At 44.5% G+C, this 19,292-nt stretch overlaps 3 protein-coding genes across 9 annotated transcripts in view; all 3 read right to left on the reverse strand.

The window, feature by feature from the left end:
• Nucleotides 1-71: 71 nt before the first annotated feature.
• Nucleotides 72-4,713, reverse strand: LOC144091519 (uncharacterized). The gene is made up of 11 exons (XM_077623919.1): nucleotides 4,647-4,713; nucleotides 4,328-4,579; nucleotides 3,411-3,923; nucleotides 2,968-3,132; nucleotides 2,614-2,808; nucleotides 1,907-1,968; nucleotides 1,723-1,820; nucleotides 1,360-1,515; nucleotides 1,104-1,211; nucleotides 760-1,029; nucleotides 72-697 (listed from the first exon to the last, which is right to left on the reverse strand). Exons 2-11 carry the CDS (start codon nucleotides 4,480-4,482, stop codon nucleotides 494-496), a joined length of 1,926 nt encoding a protein of 641 aa, XP_077480045.1. The 5' UTR covers nucleotides 4,483-4,579; nucleotides 4,647-4,713; the 3' UTR covers nucleotides 72-493.
• Nucleotides 4,714-5,869: 1,156 nt separating this feature from the next.
• Nucleotides 5,870-9,993, reverse strand: otulina (OTU deubiquitinase with linear linkage specificity a). 2 transcript variants are annotated; one of them, XM_077623921.1, is made up of 5 exons: nucleotides 9,861-9,973; nucleotides 8,128-8,225; nucleotides 7,007-7,181; nucleotides 6,611-6,732; nucleotides 5,870-6,520 (listed from the first exon to the last, which is right to left on the reverse strand). In XM_077623921.1, exons 3-5 carry the CDS (start codon nucleotides 7,118-7,120, stop codon nucleotides 6,106-6,108), a joined length of 651 nt encoding a protein of 216 aa, XP_077480047.1. In that variant the 5' UTR covers nucleotides 7,121-7,181; nucleotides 8,128-8,225; nucleotides 9,861-9,973; the 3' UTR covers nucleotides 5,870-6,105. The 2 variants fall into 2 exon arrangements, with proteins under 2 accessions (XP_077480047.1, XP_077480046.1); XM_077623920.1 differs by lacking the exon at nucleotides 8,128-8,225 and having other exon boundaries at nucleotides 9,861-9,993.
• Nucleotides 9,994-10,770: 777 nt separating this feature from the next.
• pou6f2 (POU class 6 homeobox 2) overlaps nucleotides 10,771-19,292 on the reverse strand; it is a 55,107-nt gene continuing 46,585 nt past the window's right edge. For all 6 annotated transcript variants that reach the window (XM_077623892.1, XM_077623895.1, XM_077623891.1 and 3 more), the window contains 4 exons: nucleotides 17,359-17,568; nucleotides 16,074-16,224; nucleotides 14,195-14,363; nucleotides 10,771-13,209 (listed from right to left, as the gene is read on the reverse strand). In XM_077623892.1, the coding sequence (XP_077480018.1) occupies nucleotides 12,675-13,209; nucleotides 14,195-14,363; nucleotides 16,074-16,224; nucleotides 17,359-17,568 (1,065 nt within the window). In that variant the 3' untranslated portion in view covers nucleotides 10,771-12,674. The remainder of the gene's footprint in view (nucleotides 13,210-14,194; nucleotides 14,364-16,073; nucleotides 16,225-17,358; nucleotides 17,569-19,292) is intronic.

The following is a 19,292-nucleotide window of genomic DNA, read 5'->3' on the forward strand; positions in this document are numbered from 1 at the left end:
GTCACCTTCCATATTTCCTGACAGTTTGAAACGCCACGTTTCTTGGCCGGAATAGACGGATGGACACGTGATTATTGTGCTTTCGTTTTATTGGATGAGCGAGAGGCCACGTTCGACTGGGGGAGGAGGGGTGGGGAGTTTGAGGGGGGGGGGGCACGCCACATTCATTCACTCTTGTGCATTTTGTTCGTTTCGTATTGGTCGTAAGGCAACACGGAGGACCCGGCGGGTCTTTGGCGGCTGGTGGCTCCCGTCTGGCTTGGCAAAAGGCAACACGTTACGCACAATGGTCGCGGGACAGAGAGAGAAAAGGGTGGAGGAGGGGGACCACGGACGGACGGACGGACGGACGAAAAACGCGACTTCTTCCCGCAGCAGTCCAGATTCAAAGTAAAAGTTATTTGAACGGCCGCGATTCCAGCGGAGGTTAAAAAGGAAAAAAAAAGACGGACCTGAGGTTTCTTGGGGGTCGCGCAGGAGGAGAACTTCTTTCTCAGCTGGACGCCGGCCTGTCTTTGGGCGGGTGGGCCACGGGCACGTTGTAGTGGCGGTCGTCCTCGGTGACCAAGCTGACGCGCGGCCATTCGTCCTTGTGCTCGTCGGGGTAGAAGGCCACAAATTCTTCCGTGTTGGCCTTGTACAAGCGGTACACCTGCAGGGTGCGGCGCAGCGCCCAGCCCAGCAGACACATCTCCACCTGAGCCGTCGTGAAAACCGTTAACGTTCTTAGCCTTAACGCGGGCGCCTTTTCTCTCTCACCTGCTCCACGCCGGCGCCGACGCCCACGCGGCTCAAGTGATTGGCCAGAAAAGCCCGAGGGCAGTGGGAGGAGTCGCGCGCAAACAGCAGCCAGCAGAAGAGCGGCACGTCGCGGCCGGCCCGCATGTCGGCGTGCAGTCGGGAGGCCCGGCGCATCATCAACAGCTTGAGCGCTTCTAGCATGGCCATCTCCCCCTCGCCGCCCCGGAAGGCGTCGTCCACGAAGCGCTGTCGCTCGGCCGGCGACGGGCAGCGCGCCGCCTCCGACCACTGTGAGAGCGCAAAGACGACGCTCGATGGGAAACTGAGTTTTTGAAAAAAAGGAGGTTTTGGGTGGCGGAAACCTTGTTTCGAAGGATCTCCAGGTAACTCTGGAGTCGCTCCGCCACGCCCGCTTGCGCTCCATCCTCGCCCGGAAACGTCCACTCGCCCATCAGCTCGGACATGGCTATCTGGGAGTCAAAAAACACGAGTTGGTCAATTTTTAAATGGAAAAACCATTGCATATTTCAAGGGAGAAATCTGATCAAAAGGGGGAAAAAAGTATGGCGACATCGCCCGATAAAGAACACCAAATAAATAAGGAGAACGGAGTTTTACCGAGGTTTGGTCGCTCTCGGGGTCGTCCTCCTCAAGCCAATCCGGCACCTGAGTAGCCTGCGATAGCACCTGGAACAAGGTGGCCCTCAGGGCGCAGTAGTTATCCCCCCGCACTTGACGTACACCCGAATACCACTGGGACATCATGGAGTAACCCTGTTGGAAAAGTCGCAAAAATTACACTCTTTCTCGTCATTTTAGCTTCCGTGGTTGCCAAGAGATGATTAAAATAGATCAGCAATTTGGAACACTGTGAATTTGAAGTACAAAAAGAGCCAAGACTATTGGAATCAATGCTAATGAAAGAGTTCATGATAAATATTTAATTATTATTATTTTTTTTAAAATTGGGGCAAGACCCACCTCTCGAATGACCCTACTTTTGGCCGTGTTTCCTCTCCATTCTTTCTGGCTGTACGACATAATGTTGACCACCGGGCCTAAACTGGATCTGGCATCCACTGCGGAGCGCAAAAAAAATAAAATAAATAAATAGCGTTATGGTCAACATATGTCATTGAAGGCCACGTGCTTCAATTGGTTTTACTTTCTAATGGCTCTTCTTGAGGTGATGGCAGCTCTGCGGCTCCCCCGTCAAGATCTTCTTGGCTGGGGATGGCAAAGAAGAGACTCTGGTTATTGGCTGCCTTTGACGGACATGGACGTCCAATCCATTTTGGTCCAAATGGATGGGATGTCAATCAAATGGCAAACATGAGGTATGATACTTGATTCTTTGTATTGTATGATGATAACTATGTCATAGGGCCATGAGGAAGACCACAAGTGGGTGTGCTTTAAGTCTTAGGGGCAGAGCTTAGAGTGTTTGTGTAGAACAAGGGTGTCAAACTCGGGTTGGTTCGCGGGCCGCGTTAACGTCAACTCGATTTCTATAATATTTTGATTTTTTTTAATAAATGGATGAATAGTACTGGATTAAAAGACCTGAATATTCAGTTTTTTTTATAGATCTAAAACAATGTTTATTTTAGCTTTTTGTAAATATATTTTTAGATTTTACAAAATGATTTTTGAACTAAAAACACAGAAAAAATTGATTAAAAATGACAATTATTGATTTAAAAGGGGGAAAATCAGGAAATTTAATATACATCTATACTCTATTTTAATTTGATCCTAAAACAGAAAGTCGGCACTCATGATTTACTTTCTCGGGCCGTGCAAAATGATGCGGCGGGCCAGATTTGGCCCCCGGGCTGCCACTTTGACACATGTGGTGTAGAATAATCACACCTGCTTTTCAAAATGACTTCTTCTACGAGCATCAGCGGTGCTTCCCGGACTCGGTCCTCCGACTCCTCGGGATCGCTCTCCGCCATCTTGTCCTCGTCCACCACGATTGGGACGTCCTCGGGCTGACCTCCGCGTGGGTCTCCTCCAGCGTGCTGGTCCATGTTTTCCTGCTGGCTTTCCGTGGCTGCATGCGGGCTGCGGAGCGGAAAAACAAACATTTTCACTGCAGTCTATAATCAAGAGAGGCACCGCCAATCGGTCGCCGGTGCGAGTCTGCCTCCTAGTGGACAGAAGGAGAAGTAGCACGACCTCAGGCTAGCGATGGTAGCTCTAAAAACCGCGAAACCTGCTGACCTGCTGGTGTTTTCGGGCATCGCGGTTAGCACGTCCACGTCGTCGGGGCGTTGCTCTTCGCCGCCGAGCGCCGCTTCTGTGGGATCGGCCCGAGTTTTGTGGCTTTTTTCCTCCTGCGGCGCTGAAGGGACGCCGTCGTCAGAGTTGTTGTTCACCAAACTCAAACTAAGCACGCGGGAAAAAACAATAAAAAAAAACACAAAAGAAGAACAGTTTTTTATAAACCTGGCGGGCCGTGACAGTTCACAGTTGAAAAACCCACATTTAAAGAAATGTATCATATTTCATTCAGACTCATTTGTAAATATTGCATAATATAAATAAGGATCGTTAATAAGGCAATTTTCGTCAGCCTCTCCCAGATCAAAATAGATGAGACGTCTATCGCCGTCAATGGCCCCAAAAAAGCACATAAGACTAATAAACGTCAACAGACAACTCACCAGTCTGGCTGTAGTTTTTCCTGAAATGTTGCATTCACGGACGCCTCCTGAGTGTCGGGTGAAAACGCCTCTTTATTGCTGTTAAGAAGCTCCCTAACCAGTGAGTGGTTTTCCGCCATTTTGGCACCGTCGTCGCCATCTTGGGGGCAAACTTCTGGCACGCTTTTGCGAGGAGATATTTGGATTTTGCGCGTGCCGTCATTCTGGGTCACAACCTCTGCCGTTAAAAGCGAGCCCACGTCGCCCGCCTCCCGTTGACTGTTTACTTCCTGCTGCAGGACCTCAGATAAGGTTTTTTCATCCGTAACAGTCATCTTGTTTTCGTCTCCAGTGTCCTTTTCTACGAATGTGGCAACCTTGTCGGAAGATTCCGGGGACGCTTCCACGGCTTCCTTGTGCAGGGTTCCGTTCACCTCCGGCAGAATCGTCTTGGGATCGGCGAATTCGGGGGCAATCGCCGTTTCAACAACCTCCATGTCATCCACCGCTAATGTGTTGTCGTCCATGGCCTTCCTGGATTGCGCAAAAAATAGCGTATTAACTGAGACAATATTCAGATCTGACTCAATCTTCATAATCAGGAATTGTAGTTAGCTATAAAGCTATCTCAGGTAAACCCAAAATGTTTTTGTATGCGAAACTACAGTAATCCCTTGATTATCGCAAATTCACTACTTTGCGATTTTAAATTTAGTTCATAAAAATGTGAAAATTCACACTGAAACTTGTAAGCCGAAGCCACTCTTGCTACTAGGACTCAGCCAAGAAGAAAAAAATATATAATAGGGGTGACCCTACTTCAGAATTTTTCGATTGTCATGGCCATGTCTGGTCTACATTAACCGCGATATTTGAGGGATTACTGCATCATTTTTTTCCATTCTACCACGCCACCGTGCATCTTGAAGAAGGCTCACTTTATATCGTCGTCGTCTTGTGGGCCGCACGTGCCTTCGACCGTAGCCGCCACCTGGCCCGCAGACCCGGGGGGTTTGACGTCATCTTTAAGCAAACCGCTTCGCTCCTCGACGCTACCGCAAGGACTCTTGGGTCGACAGCAGCAGGCCCCCATCAGAGTCCTCCCCTTGGTGCCCGGGTGGCGGTCAGGCGGGGACCCCAACGGAGTCGCCTCGGCTGCTATAAAGGCGGCTCGACGCGGGCTCTCGTACCTGGAATGCAGAAGTGGGTAATAAGGCCTTGCTTTTAGAGAACAATGTACTTTGAGTTTTACCATACTTCACTATTTTTCCTCGGGTATGTTTGTGAGGGAGAAACACTAGTTTTACTACAACAGAATTGTTACATTTTTATTTTTATTTTTGCCAATTGACGTTGCTATTGATTGAACGAACGCTCTCAGTCGAAATAGATTGGACGTCAATTGCCGTCAATGAGCAAACAAGAAACAGACACAAAAAATCCCCTTAAATTAACAGGAAGTGGTCGAAAACCGGATGTGGGCCTCGCAGGAGATAGTCCAAAAAAATTATTATACAATTATTGTTAGGTAGAAATTCCTTCCAATGGAATGAACCAAGTTTTTATGAAACATAAATTGCAACAATGTAATGTCATATAATTGCTGAAAACGGCGACAGGAATGAACAATTAGCTGACGTCATTAATTTGAAAGTATTTTGTTTCTACATTAGCAACACCCGTAACACACATTCAACATTTTTCGTCGAACAACTTTAACGCGCATTTCCACACACCGCCTGTCCAGCAACACGGCCAATAGTCAAGTGTCAAGCAATAAAGATAAATAAACGTCAAAGTTAATGTTTCAAAATGACACGAAATACCTCGCGCGACAGTCCAAAGTTTAGGAGCATTAAGTGCAGGTGTTGCTTTCGCTTTAATTAGCCCGAGCGAAGCTAACTAGCAGGCTAGCACCTTAGTGAACTTCAACGAGGCAAACACGCCGTCCGGACCGACAGACCGCCACCGCAATGCTGCTCGTTTGTACTCACGCCAGACTCCGGTGCTAGGCTGGAACATTCTGTTTTGTTGGGGGCTCGGACACGGTGTATCTGTAGGTGCGAGCCCCGGAGTAGCATTAATATGGAGGGAGCACCGAGGGTCACGGCTCCGGGTTGACGCGAGTGACGTCATCACTGGATGCGCCGAGCGGTGCCGCGTTCAAGATCGCCTAGGAAATGAAAGTACATGTAAACATTGAGCACGTTGTGGGCTGCTGCTATTATTATAACGTACATTTCACTTCCCAATTTGATTGAATTTCACAAGTAGTTGCATTTTAACTTCAACTTTTTAGAAATATCGAAAGCCAGAATAATTTCAACTGACCAGGAATAACATTTTACATAGATTGTAATGCGTTTTCTGCATTAAACTACTACCTCGACGGGATGTCAGTTTTCCCACATGATCATAAATATTAGTAAGTGTAAACCCTCTTACCGCAAATATCCCGATTTAAATAAATATAGTGGATATTCCAAACCACCCGTGTGTTTTAATAAGAAAAATAGAACTGTACAATATTTGGCTACTTACAAACATAAATACAACGTACAACATGCGCATTGTTCATGCATTAATTGTACTCTATACATTGTGCCACGAGGGGGCAGTTGACCAATACAATGAAGACTGAGATTTCTCTTAAAAATCAGGTGAGCGAACATATTTGATCCCCCAGCAGTCATAATATACATTTATTGTGCGTATATTAAATTTTCTCCAGTTCATTGATGTGCTCCATCAGCTCCTGAGGCAACCCAAACTCTGACACGATATCCCTGCAGCTCTGCACCAGCTCGCTGAATGGCGCTCCACGGTCAGAAGAGGAACTATCGCCATGGGCCGAATGTATGGTTTGGGAACGCTGGGAAGATTCCGTTTCCATTTGCTCCTCTTGCTTACAACAGTCACTTTTTTGGCAGCCACCCGGCGAGCACTTGACCTCCAGCTCCTCCATGCTCTCCAACACGTCGTCCACACTGGGGGGCGGGAGCTTTTCCATGGCCTTCATGATTTCCGTTACGATGGAGTCTTCGTGGAGCGAAACACGCTGAAGGAGGTCCGTGACGGAGTCGGGGAAGGGCTCGCCTTGATGCTCCGCTTGGTACCAGCTGCCGATTGCGCTGTTGTGAAGACGGGACAAAAAGTCTTGTTACATGGGGGGGAAAGGTGCAAACGTGAAATATTGAAGTTAACGACAAATGTCACGTTACCATACAATCCCTCGGAGCCGGCCGACTGCCACCGTTTTGGCAGCTCCTTCCTGGAAGCCCTCCTTGAAGCCCACCTCCAGGGCAGTGTCCTCGCCAGCGTCAGCACCATCCACGTAGCCGTCCTGAACCCCCCAAAAAAGCAACACATTAAACCCCCAACTCCACATTCAATAATAAAATGTAATTATAGTAATCACAAAAATTCACAACAATTACAAATATGTATTACCGTCTTTTTTTCAAAACTTGCAACTACATTTTTGGCTAACATGCGAATTTGTTTTTGTTTTTTAGCCATGACGCTGCTAACAAAACCGGAAGTGGTTGCGGTTTCAACTCTTGTTAGCCAAACAAGCACAACAGAAAGTAAAGCCGCCTGTATAAAAAAGGTCTTACTCTTAATCTTCTCTTCATGTTGCTCGCCCATTCTTTGCTTGAAATGCCAAGTTCGTCCGCGTTCTCTTCAAAAACGTCGCCCACGCCGTTTGACGCAGCTTTAAACCAAGACATTGTCGGCAAGTCGGCATGGGAAACGCGTTATGACAACGGGAGAGGGCTACTTCTTCTTCGCCTGTGCATAAATCGAAAAAGTATGCTAGGCTCGAACGCCGTCTGGAGGAAGTTTGACATAAAACCTTGGAGGTTTAATATAGGAGGAAATTCAGCAGAGGGCGCCATTGCGCCGCTCTCAACGTGAGCGTTAATAAAAAGCGAAGCAGCGTTATTAAAACCTTTTATGTGACGACATCGTTATATGACAACGAATCGTCAGGAGTTTGAAACAAATCATTTAAATTGAACTTTGAATTTGTCAAAACTACTCCAACAAATTCAGCAACATCGGCAAACCACTAATAAAAACTCATGTCTACATTATTAACATGCTGTTGTGCTTCCATAAATCATGTATTATTTTGCCTTGATGTTATTATGACTACCAAAACAAACCCTCATGTTTAATTAATCCGTGTCCGGTGCATCTTTTCTTTTTCCTATTTCACTTTTTGGTGCTCATCAATAATATATTCCAGTGGGGTGCACTCAAAAGACAAATTCCTTGATTCGATCATAAGTTATCTCGAAGGCAAACACTGAGACAAACAGACAGAACAATACAACATTTCTGCCTTCAATAAAGAAAAAAAAACGCTCATTCACTGCCTTTTACAGCCATATATGTCCAATCCATTTGAAAAAATAAAATAAATCTTTGTCGCTACCTTGTGGTCAGCCCAGGAAGTGCACTCAAACTATAAGAAATAAACAAGACGCCCACCTAAAAGCCCCAAAATAAATAAATAAAATTTCTCCTTTTTTTGCAGTCCCCTCAATTTCCCAGCGTGTTGATTTTGGCCATCTAATGGCTCGTCATTTGGCCCCGGAATTAATCCTCGGAATCAAAACAGATTTTCCAGGGAGCAATCTTCCATCAAGTATTGATTTTTTTTTTTTTACCCACACTGACCGAGCCTGTACTCCCTAATTTAAGATGACAGGCCGGCAGCACAATGGAGCACCTTGGGAGCTCTTCCTCATCTTCCTCCTCCTCCTCCACGATAGATTGCCAGGTTACACGACACGAAATACACCCGCACTTTCACGTATAGCTACACATCTATTTAAAAAAAAAGAAGAAGGTGCAGCCGTCATTACGAGCGATTCACGCCCCCCGTCGGCCATTTTCAAGAGGGCTGTCATCATGGCGGAGGCTAAATGAGAACGCCCGAGGGGATGAGAGGGGAAGAAACACTGGGTTTGCTTTTCAGACGGTCACTTTGACTTGGAACATTTTTTTTAAACCCCCCCAAAAACTATTTTTGCCATCAACCAGAGGAGCAGACTTGCCGAAGCTGTCAAATTCAAAGTCTCACCATATTAGGTGGAGGGGGGCAGTAAAAAATAGTTATTTTAAATAGATGTATATATATTTTTTATATTTTGCAATGATTTACCTCCACTGGATATAAAGCCTTTCCAATTTTCATTTGAATTCCATTTTCAAGCCCGGCACGGCACTGAAAGAGTTAATGTACCTACGTCTACAATCAAGCGGTCAAGTGAGAGCATAAAGTAATCTCAGATCCGATTGATGCAAATAACCATGACGGAAATAAACGGCCAACCGTAATTGCGCTTGTAAACGGTCGCCTGAACGCTTCAACCTTGAAACAGGACGCCAACGAAGAGACAATCGGTCGTAAACGTAATCCATTCGGCGTGTACTAATATTTCTCCGCCTCCATTCTGCACCATTTTGCGGCCGGACGCGCATTCAAACGTTCTATTTGGACGCTTTTGCTGCAAAGAGGCGGAAGAAGTGAAGACGAGCAAACACTTTCACACTTGGAAATCCTTCAGTGACGCTTTTGTTGCCTCCAAGACAGAAATAAAAAGAAGAGAAAACTTCCAGTTGTACAAAAGTACCCCCCAAAATTAGGATGGAATCTCATCATTTGTAAATAAAGCTAAGAATTCATGGAAACCAGTTACAGTTTTAAAGATGAACGAATATTCAGGAAAAACGCTATGAATATTATAAAAAATGTCTTAATGAAGTTCTGAAACACAATATTTGGAAAAAAAATGAAATAGAATAACGAATGAATTAATTTTGGCCACTATAACAACAATAAGTCAATGTTAGTACTTTCAATTCAGCATTGTTATTCGTGTTGTCACGTTATGATGAAAAGGCATAATTTGCATGACTATGGTAATTGAATTGAAATATTTCAGAAATAATTCACTTTTCAGGAGTAAAGATGGTTTTAGATATTTTATTTTAATATTAGTAACTCGTCATTCTTCTAAAACCCTTGAAAATACTCCCCCGTAAAGTATATTACAAAGTTTATTTCTAACAAAATGGCCGTTGTTTACGTCGCAATGTGATGACGCGGCCGAGTGGACCGAAAAAACATGGCGGTCAACCATTAAGCATTTACAATTGGTAGTTAATGCAAAACGACGATATACCAAGACAGAAGTAAAAATCGAACTGAAAACGTAGTCAACATGCAGGAGGAATCTTTAGTTGGTCACGTAAAAGAAAAGTCAAAGTCAAATTAGAATTTTAAGTGACAACGGAGTGACCCACCAAAAGCACCTCTTAGCATTTAGCCTAGCTTACACTAACTTTTCGTAGTGACGCAGGGCTATCAATTAATAAACACAACAGGTAATATAACTAACTAATAAACCACAAAGACATAGAACGGCTGAAACAAGATAAAGACATGAATTAACTTACAGGAACGCGTGGGCAGCACTTTGACGAGAAGATAAAGTTGTTTACGTCTCAGCTAAATGTAATTTCTCCCTCGTTGGAGACATTGTGTTGTTAAGAGGCGACACTGCCCTCTTGTGGCTGGTGGAATACTCTCCAGGCAAAGAATAATTCAAAAGTACATACGTACTACGTTTATATTAGTCACTTTTCTGCTGCAAAACTAACTCTTGAAATACGAAAAAAAGCGGGTCAGCAAGTTGAATGTCGCAATTAAAATGGCAAAGAAAAGAACTTTAAAACCTGTCAGCCGTCACCGACTCGAAATCCTTGAAAAGGAAAAAGCATCCGTCTTAATATTAATAATGTATCCGCTGCGGGTGCTTTTTTTTGTATGGGTATTATTTGATTATTTCCAAGATGTCGTGTTCAAAGGCGTCTTCGCCGGTGACGTGTCAAACTTTTCAAAAGCGTTTTCTTTGCAGATATTTCTTTGCTTTTCTGCTGCCTGCTTGTCGACGAGAGGCCAGCCGTCTCGACTGACCCTCCCTCCTAAAAAAAAATACATAAATTCATCTTTGAATTTTCATAAATGGTGTTTTCCATAGGGTGACATGCTCTCATTTACTGGGGGTGATGTAAAGAGGCGGCGAGGTCACTTTAACTCGGCTTTTTGCTAAACGGTTCTTTTGTGTGCTTTCCGAGAGATGATTTTCTTTAAAGCTATTTATACCGCATCTTCTTCAATATGTTTTCTGCTGACCTGCATCAAACAAAGGCAAAAAAATGTCATAAATATTTGGATGTAAGGAGCTTAAAACGACAACAACATGCTGTGTACATTGAAATAATATAAAAAAGAAAGGTGCTCAAATGCAAAAAATACAGTATTACGGTGCAAATCATTAAAAAAACAACATATTTGAGCACATCAATTTCAAACAATTGTTTATTCCTAACATTATATTACAAATCAGTCCAGCCAGACTCTTTTAGTTTTTTCTTTAATATAAATAAACCAAAGGCAAAAAAGTGCTGCTTTAGTAAATGACCAAAACAAATATTGCTTCATCATAGATTAATACAGTTTATTATCATTTTTAAAAAAGCAAAAAAAACAAAAAAAACCTCTGCAGAACATTTGCGCTTTGGTTTCAAGTTGGTTGACTGCTTATATTTAAAAAAAAAAAAAAGTCACCCTAAAAAGTAGCATTTGGGGATTTGCTTGTATGTTGTTGTGGGAAAAAAATCCCAAATAAATAACGTGAGGTAAACGTGGCGCCGTCTGTACAGAATTCTTCTTCTTTTTGAATCAAGATTGTCATTATGGTGAAAATTCTCTGTACAATGTGCATAACAAGTCGACAGCTTTGGTCCGGGCCACACAAAAGTAGTCAAATGCCACAAAAATACCGACAAAAAAAGGAAATAAAACAAAACTTGGCACTGATTGAGTGAATTATCCCAAAACAAAACGCTTCTAATGGGTCAATTTGACCCAACATTTTTCCATAAAGTGTTGGAAATGGAAAACATAACAAGAAATGAGGAGAAGGGCCACTGAAAAAGACAAAGAAAAATGTTAAAACTGTCATATTCTGACTTTAATTCTGAGCTAGTCAAAATCTTGATGGCTTTAAATCAGATTAAAGACAAAACTCTTAATCTTTGTCTTATTTTCATTGGCCCTGACTTTCTTCCGAAACAAACAAAAGCACACATTAAAAAAAAAATCATTAAAAAAAGTGAATGATCATCACATTTTAGTATTTTGGTGAGTGCGAGAATCCATTTTTTGGGGGCCGCTGCTGCCATGCAGAAAAAAGCGTGACATGCAAATATCGCCAAGATTTCCATGATTTTTTTTTCTTCTAAAAAAACAAACAATAAAATTCAGTCATTTTTTGGTTTTCTTTTGTTAAAAGCGATCCGATTCCGGTTGGAAAAAGTCCCCGATGTGACGTCCGTTGGGTTCTTTGGCAAGCGGGCTCGACGTCAACATCGTGACGGCTTTAGAAATAGCTGCAAAAGTTGTACAAAGTCAACATGAAATATTATTCCTAAGGATTTCTGATTTGTTTTTTTGGTGTGACTGCCAGGGGGGGGAATTGTATGTACATAGAAAGGAGGAAGGAGGAAAAAAGGGGGCGCTTAAAGCTTGCGTCTGCACGTACAAATGTAAAAATGTAAAGCACGTTTACATTAGAAAAGTACTTTTGGATGCCACATACTTTGGTAAATAGTGTTTTCATTTGGTATGTTCACCCCCCCGCACCTCCATGCCGCAAATGCTTTGACCTGGGAACGTTTTTGTATGGAGGTACCTTGACTTACGAGTGGAATTTGGAGGTCAAGTTCATTAGGAAAAACTTCCATTGTTTTCCTTCGTTTTTTTTAAAAGGATATTTACAGTGCGATTCCATCGCTGCCCTCTCGTGGTCGTTGACGGAATTACAGATCATTTTTCCTAATACGGATGAATTAAGTTCCGTATTTGATGGAATGAATTTCTAAATGGCGACAACGAAAATAGATGACAAGAATGAAGTCATAAAATATGAAATTTAAACATGGGGAAAAAAATCACATGATGAAATATCCTCAGTTTAAAATGTAACTTAATTTTGACCTTTTCTAGCCTTAACTTTGAAGGCCGACCACAAGACGGCGTGGTACTTTCCTCCTCCGTCGTCCGAATCTGACGTCCATCGGTCAAAGCACCTCCGTCGTGCGTCCCAGCGTCGTAATCTCATATTTTTATTCTTTTTGTTTTTTCTCCGTGAGGTGAAAAATCACGAGTTTTTTTTCTCCCAGAGTCTCCGGTCGAGGTGGTCGCTTTCATTTGGGGACGTCGCGGAGAGGGTCCCCCAGATCCAGGTCCAGGGCGGACGGCGGCGGCAGGACGCCGGCTCCGCCCCCCGGCGCCTCGGGCTGCTTGAGACGCTTGATGGTATTCTTGAGCGCCTGGCGCTTGTTGCAGAACCAAACGCGAACCACCTCGCGGTCGTAGTTGAGCTTCTCGGCGATCTCGGTCATTTCCTGTCCCGACGGGTGCGTGTTCTTCTCAAAGTGGGCGTTGAGGATCTCCAGGGCCTGCGGCGTGAACGAGGTGCGGCGCTTGCGCTTTTTGGAGGGCTCGCTGCCGATAAACTCGGTCAGGTTCTGCATGCCGGACCGGTGGCGGGCCTCAGCCTCGGCCATCCAGCGCTCCAGAACCGGCTTAATCTTCTGGGCGCTTTTAGGGGTGATGTCCAACTTCTCAAACCTGGCAGGATATAAAAGGCCAGGGTTCAGTTTGCCGGTCAGACTGCTAGCTATCGTGTTCTCTTGGGCTTCCTGCGGTAGGAAAAAGTGGCTTCTCAGGATGGTGTGTCTGGGGAGAGTCGAGAACAACAACAAAAAAAACAAGCTTACTCAAAAGGTGCCCGCCCACAAAACAAAAAAATAAATAAAGAAAATAAACACCGCACTGGGAACTGGCAACCGGATCAACCGTAGCTCCAAACGTACGTCGTCAAAACGGAAAAAAAATGTATTTAAGTGACCACCAGCTCATTCAAATTCAAAAAGGAGGTCAAGTGAGCAGTACAAACAAGAAGTGTGTCCGTGTTTTTTTTCACCTTTTATGCAAGATACGTTTTTTTCATTCATAGACGTCAAAATATTTTCTTTTTCTTGTCTTATGGTGTTTCCTCATATCACCTTGTATTTTCATGCATGTCTAATTTATGCGCATATAAGCTGTGCCTTTTATTCAGTCATAATAATTTTTGTTAGCGACAAATACGGCGTATACGCGAGAAAATACGGTAGTTCCGATGTATTATTTTTAAATTTTTGATTGCACGTTTTCTAACTGTTACTTTCCCCAAAGCTACAAATGTTAGCGCTTTCCAAACATGGTACGTTTTCTAACAAATTTCCGTCTTTGTCCTTCTTTATTCACGCTATTTGTATTACAATATATAAATAATATAATCAGAGTAAGACATAAGCACTTAAAAGACGGGCACGTCACCTTTCGTGTCTCCCGCGCACGTGTTTATTTTCCAAGCTAATGGCTTTTAATGTATGTCATAAATATTTGAATTATGGCTGCCGGTTAATATTTGATGGCGGGACTGTTTGACATTAGGCGGGAGGGGGAGGAGGCATGAAGGGGGGGGGGGGGGGGGGGGGGGTGGGCTTCACATTTTATCCCGCGTTTGATGTTGACGCCATGAAATTTTTAGAGGTTCCCCTCGTAAATAAAGCACAGGTGTTGGCAAAAAAAAGAAAAAAAAAGCATGCAGGCTTAACCGCCGTGGACGGGCCGAGACGTCCAATCGCGACGGGCGCGCTGGGCGGGGCCTCCTCACCTGCAGATGGCCGACTGGCTGTAGGCGGGGCCCTCGGCGGCGCTGAGGGCCTGACCCACCTGGGTCTGGGTCAGGCCCAGGGACAGGCGGCGGATCTTGAAGGCTTTGGCGAACTCGCGGATCTCCTCCAGGTTGACGCCGTCCACCTCGCTGGGGGCCGTCTGGGGGTCTGCGAGACAGAGGGGTCGCAAACTTTCAAGTTTCAGGTCATCATTTTGCATTCTTAGCGTTTAGCAAAAAAAATTGCATAGAAAAATTTTGAACAGAGTAGGTGAATAACCGCCATGTTTGGACAGTGCTTTTATGGTCGAATCTTATTTGGAATGTTAAAACCTTAATTAATGAACTTCCTCTAGTGGCCAATGAAATCATCTGTAATTGTTTTTTCCTCATTTCATGCTTGTATTATTGTCCTTTTACTATAAACCAGAAGTGTGTAAACTATTCCTAAAAGTGGCTGCGACTTTTCATTCCAAGGCATAAAGAGGAGACCTTTTCACCAAATTGGTGTCCTACGAGTCCAATCAGTGGATTGCAGTCAGGTGCTCGTTGTCAGCCCAACCCCCGATGGTCAAAGTGTCCGTGCTGGATCGGTCAACACAAAAAGCTGCACCCCCCCCACCCCCGGTGATCCTTGAGGATCGCTTTGCCCGCCCCTGCTATGAACTGACGACTTGCTATAAAGGAACTTCTCATATTTATTTGGCAGACCCGAGCCGCAATATGGCCAAGTATTACTGTACTTAAAAACATCCATATAAAAATATAGATGTTTTCATAACATTGGCAGCAATAGACATCTAATCTATTTTCAACCGGGGGAACTGGCTTTAATAATATAGCCATTCTAGCTCATCTCAGTCTACTGGAATGAGGTGTTGCGTCATTTTTAAAAGCGTAGTTCCCCTACAAAAATGGGAATCTCATGTTTTTTAAACATGACACCTTTTCACCAAACTGGTTTCCTACAAGTCCAATCAGTGGATTGCAGTCAGGTGCTCGTTGTCTGCCCAACCCCCGATGGTCAAAGTGTCTGTGCTGGATCGGTCAGAGCAAAAAGCTACACCCACCCCCGGCGGTCTATTTCAACTGGGGGGCTGGCTTTAACAATTTAGCCATTTTAGCCAGTATTACTCTCAATCTACTGGAATGAGGCATTGCGTCATTTAAAAAAAAACATAGTTCTCCAACAAAAATGGGAATATATATATATATATATATATATATATATATATATATATATATATATATATATATATATATATATATATATATATATATATATATTACATCTTTTAACACCATCAATGGCAACCCTATACCAAAATAAACAAATACACCAAGGAAACCCAACGGACATAACGGATGACCTCTTAAGTCTGTAACACATACCTGTCAACCTCTGCCGATAACTGCCCTTATAAATGATTATTGATTCCCCTTACAAACCCCAAAAAAACCTTACAAACACCGTACAACTCGTACGCTGTTTGTAAGGTTTTTTGGGGGTTTGTAAGGGGAATCATAATCATTTATAAGGGCAGTTATCGGCAGAGGTTGACAGGTATGGTAACACGATATGTAAATTCCAGTCAGGTCTGGCAACGCACCCAAAACGCTGCCATAAGAAATGTCGCCCACCTGCCAGACTCCCCCCGAAAGTGGCGTGCGGCGCTAATCAAAGGACGACAGGAGCCCGTGGCGTCCTGCTTAGCAAAGCAAAGTTTGCCTCGGTTAATTATTCACCTGGGTCATTATCGATCAATTATTAAAGCAATCCCCCCCAAGCGTGTTTAAGGCAGAAAATCCGTCACGGCGACGACATCTCCAAATTTACGGGGAGAAAAAAAAGGGGAACGAAAGTATTAAGACGACTTACTGCTGACGAGTTGTCCCACGCTGAGCGCCGAGGACGAGCTGGACGAGGCCGAGGAGGGCTGCTGGAGGGGGCTGTGGCGGTGGGCCGGGTGCAGCAGGCCGGGCTGCGAGGACGACGAAGACGGCGACGAGGACGCCGGCCCCGGTTGACTCTGAAAGGAAGAAAAAAAAATTGCTCGCGATGAGACTTCTACGGCGTTGAAATGCAATGCCATCTCTCAATACACGGGATAACAATGTCGTTTCATGTTTCATTCCGCTTTGCGTTGCGCTTTTACAACGGCGAGACAGGCGTGCGTGCGTGCGTCGTCGCTTAAAAAAAAAAAAAGACGGCCGGCTTCTCTCCGGCTATTAATTATTTTCGTTTGTTTGCTTGCGCTAGCGTCGGCTTGTCACGGCGGCGGCTGACGGGCCGCTAGAGTTATCTAAGCTCGACTGGAAATATTCCAGACGGCGCAGAGCTGACAAGCGTAAAGCATTCCGCCCGCCGCTTTCAAGTGGAGAGCCGGCGCTAAACATTATTTACAAACGCAATTATTGGCAATTAAACGGCCACTTTGGGGAACTTTTAGCGCGGCGCTCGATAACGTTTACGTTGTCAAGAACGGGGGAGGTCCTCCCACAGATATATCAAAAAATAAAAAAAAGGAAACTTTGAGCTACTTTGGGGCTTTTGAGCTAACAGCTTCAAATTGGTTTATGCTAGCAGCGATGACACATTCGATTTTAGCTAGCGGCCAATGATTTTTAAACCTTGGGGGGATTTTAGCTAGCGGCTAAAGTTAAGAAGTTTGCGCATTCAAGGCGAGTGCTAATTTTAGGGTACTTTTGGGTCACTTTACGGCTAGTGCTAATTTTAGGGTACTTTTGGGTCACTTTGTGTCCATTTTGGGGCATTTGACGTCACTTTCTGCACATTAGGGCTCATTTCCTATTGCTTAAAGGGCATTTCAGAGCAGCTTTTTTGTTGATTTTGGGGCATTTTTAGGTGCTTTCTTTCTTGCTAAGATGTTTGGTTGCTATTGACGGCCATGGACGTCCAATCAATGGACTGGGGGGGTAAATAAACAAATGGAAGTGCGGATGCGGTACCCCTGAGCTAATCGTCGATTAGCCGATTAAACGGGGCAGTAATTTAATTTAATTTTAATTTAACCAATTTCGTCATACGCAGCTAGGTATGATGACAATTACACTTTTGTCGAGCCTATGTCCGATTATTATTATTATCAAGATGTAATATTTCCAAGGTGGAGTTAGCAATTAGCATTTAGCATTGGGCTCACCTGCTGTCCGGGCTTGATTGGCGACAGCGTGATTCCCTGGGTGTTGATGACGGGCAGGATCTGATTGCCGATCACCGTGGCGATGATCTGCCCTTGAGCGTTGGTCAGGAGCTGAGGGGTAATCGGCGGCACCTGCAGCGCCGGGTTGCCTCCCCCTGATTGGCCCGAGGGTCCTGCCGAGTTGGGCAGCAGTGGAATTGTTCCAATTATCTACAACAAAAAAGGAAAAACGAAAAAAAAAACACAAACAAGGGAGGGAATGACTTTTGTTCCGTTGGAAGAAGACACAGAAGGGCAATGTTTTTTGGTATGTGAATGGAGGAACGGCATTTTATATCTTAAACTGTTTTGAGTCTTCAAAGACTGCCGGAAAAAAAGCTTGAAAGGAATTAGAACAAAACTGAATGAATTTGGTTTCCTTCCTGATTAAAATTGTAAATTAAAATTGACAATGAAGGGAAAGCCGGCTTATTGTTTTTTTCTTTCTTTTTCTTTCCATGTCGGCGGAGACACACAAAGACACTTAAACACACTCAGACGGCGATTGTCCCGCTCACACTAACGCGGTCAGCGGTGTGCACCGCTACGCACAAATCCACGCGCAGGTATTCCGTGTTGACCTTTGCGCCACCGCGTCCCAATGCCTTCCAAACCGCTAATGCGTGTTTGCCTTTCTTTTGGTGGCTGGTTTTGCGGCTCATTGGAAAGACGGGACTGGCGGGGGAGGGATGCCCATTATCTCCAACGCGGACATCGAGGTCTAATTCATTCTGAATCGGGGCTTTTCTTTAAAAAAAATAATAATATTTGTTTTTATTTTATCTAAAAAGCGGAGAATGAATCAAAATGATTGATTCATTTTTCGAAAAAGGCAACACGTTGGCCAAGTGATTAGCGAGTCTGCTTCGCAGTTCTGAGGTCAAGGGTTCGACCCCCGTGCTCCCAGAGCCTGCAATTAATTAAGGTTAACTAAGGCTGAATACGTTTCAGAGAAGAGTCCATATTCCCCATTTTATTCATTTAGTTTTCAAACATTTTTCAAACTAAAAAGCATACCTTATTTGCGTTGAATTAGCATTTATTTGAAGTGTTAATAAAAAGTGTAAAAAAGTAATTCAGTCCATACTTGAGCCCCATATATCAACTATATTAACTATAAGAACTACAAACAAGTTAGCTTCCATCGACGGCCAAATCCGTTCAAAGCGGGAGGTCCGTTTTATGCTAACGCACTCCGATAATTGCCTTCCGATAAAGCTAGCTTGGCATGCGTCCCCCCCACCCGTCCCCCCATTCTCCCGTTTCCCTCCTCTTGACATAATCGGTGGGACGATCTGTAATTCACCCCTTCCACGGCTCATTTGCTTACGTTGCTTCGCATTAGGCGGCGGATAATTTATCTCTCCCCGCTCGCTGTTCTTTCCCCGCCACTTAGCATATTTTATGACCGCCGCCCCCCCCCTCGCCATTTTGCACGCGGGCGCGGCGGGGGGAACTTGTTCCGCTCAATTATTCATGGGTGTCGCGGCGCTAAGTGCTTGTAGCGTACGCGTAATAAAAAGCGCGAGCGGGCGGGTGACAGCTTCCTTCGCAATACGCTTATGATGACACTCGTTTAGGGAGCTCATATTTAAGTAACGCCGCTTAATGCGTTCGTCACGGAGACGGACGGTCGGGGGCGTGGCCGCTTTTTTGGTGTTTGTTGTTTTTTGGGGGGGGATTGGGGGAGTTAATTTTTGCCCTATGACGTTGGAGAAGTGGTTAGCGCTTCGGCCTCGCTGTTCTGGGGTCGAGGGTTCGATTCTAGGTGGGTCCTCACGCCGTGGAGTTGAGGCATGTGTTCCCTGGGCTTGCGTGGGTTTTCTCCGGGTACTCCGGTTTCCTCCCATGCCCCAAAATCATGCTAGGCTAGCTGGTTGAACACTCTAAATTGG

Source organism: Stigmatopora argus, chromosome 17, assembly GCF_051989625.1.
Source record: "Stigmatopora argus isolate UIUO_Sarg chromosome 17, RoL_Sarg_1.0, whole genome shotgun sequence".
NCBI lineage: Eukaryota > Metazoa > Chordata > Actinopteri > Syngnathiformes > Syngnathidae > Stigmatopora > Stigmatopora argus.

Bases quoted from the DNA above. Each gene is read 5' to 3' on its own strand.
- LOC144091519 (XM_077623919.1), bottom strand. From the start codon at position 4,482: ATGGGGGCCTGCTGCTGTCGACCCAAGAGTCCTTGCGGTAGCGTCGAG. The intron at 1,821-1,906 runs GTAAAACCAATT...TGCGCTCCGCAG, and splicing joins TCAAGAAGAGCCATTAGAAA to TGGATGCCAGATCCAGTTTA. The intron at 1,212-1,359 runs GTAAAACTCCGT...TTTGACTCCCAG, and splicing joins CCGAGAGCGACCAAACCTCG to ATAGCCATGTCCGAGCTGAT.
- otulina (XM_077623920.1), bottom strand. From the start codon at position 7,120: ATGTCTTGGTTTAAAGCTGCGTCAAACGGCGTGGGCGACGTTTTTGAA. The intron at 6,733-7,006 runs GTAAGACCTTTT...TGGGGGGTTCAG, and splicing joins ACATGAAGAGAAGATTAAGA to GACGGCTACGTGGATGGTGC. The intron at 6,521-6,610 runs GTAACGTGACAT...TCTTCACAACAG, and splicing joins CGGCTCCGAGGGATTGTATG to CGCAATCGGCAGCTGGTACC.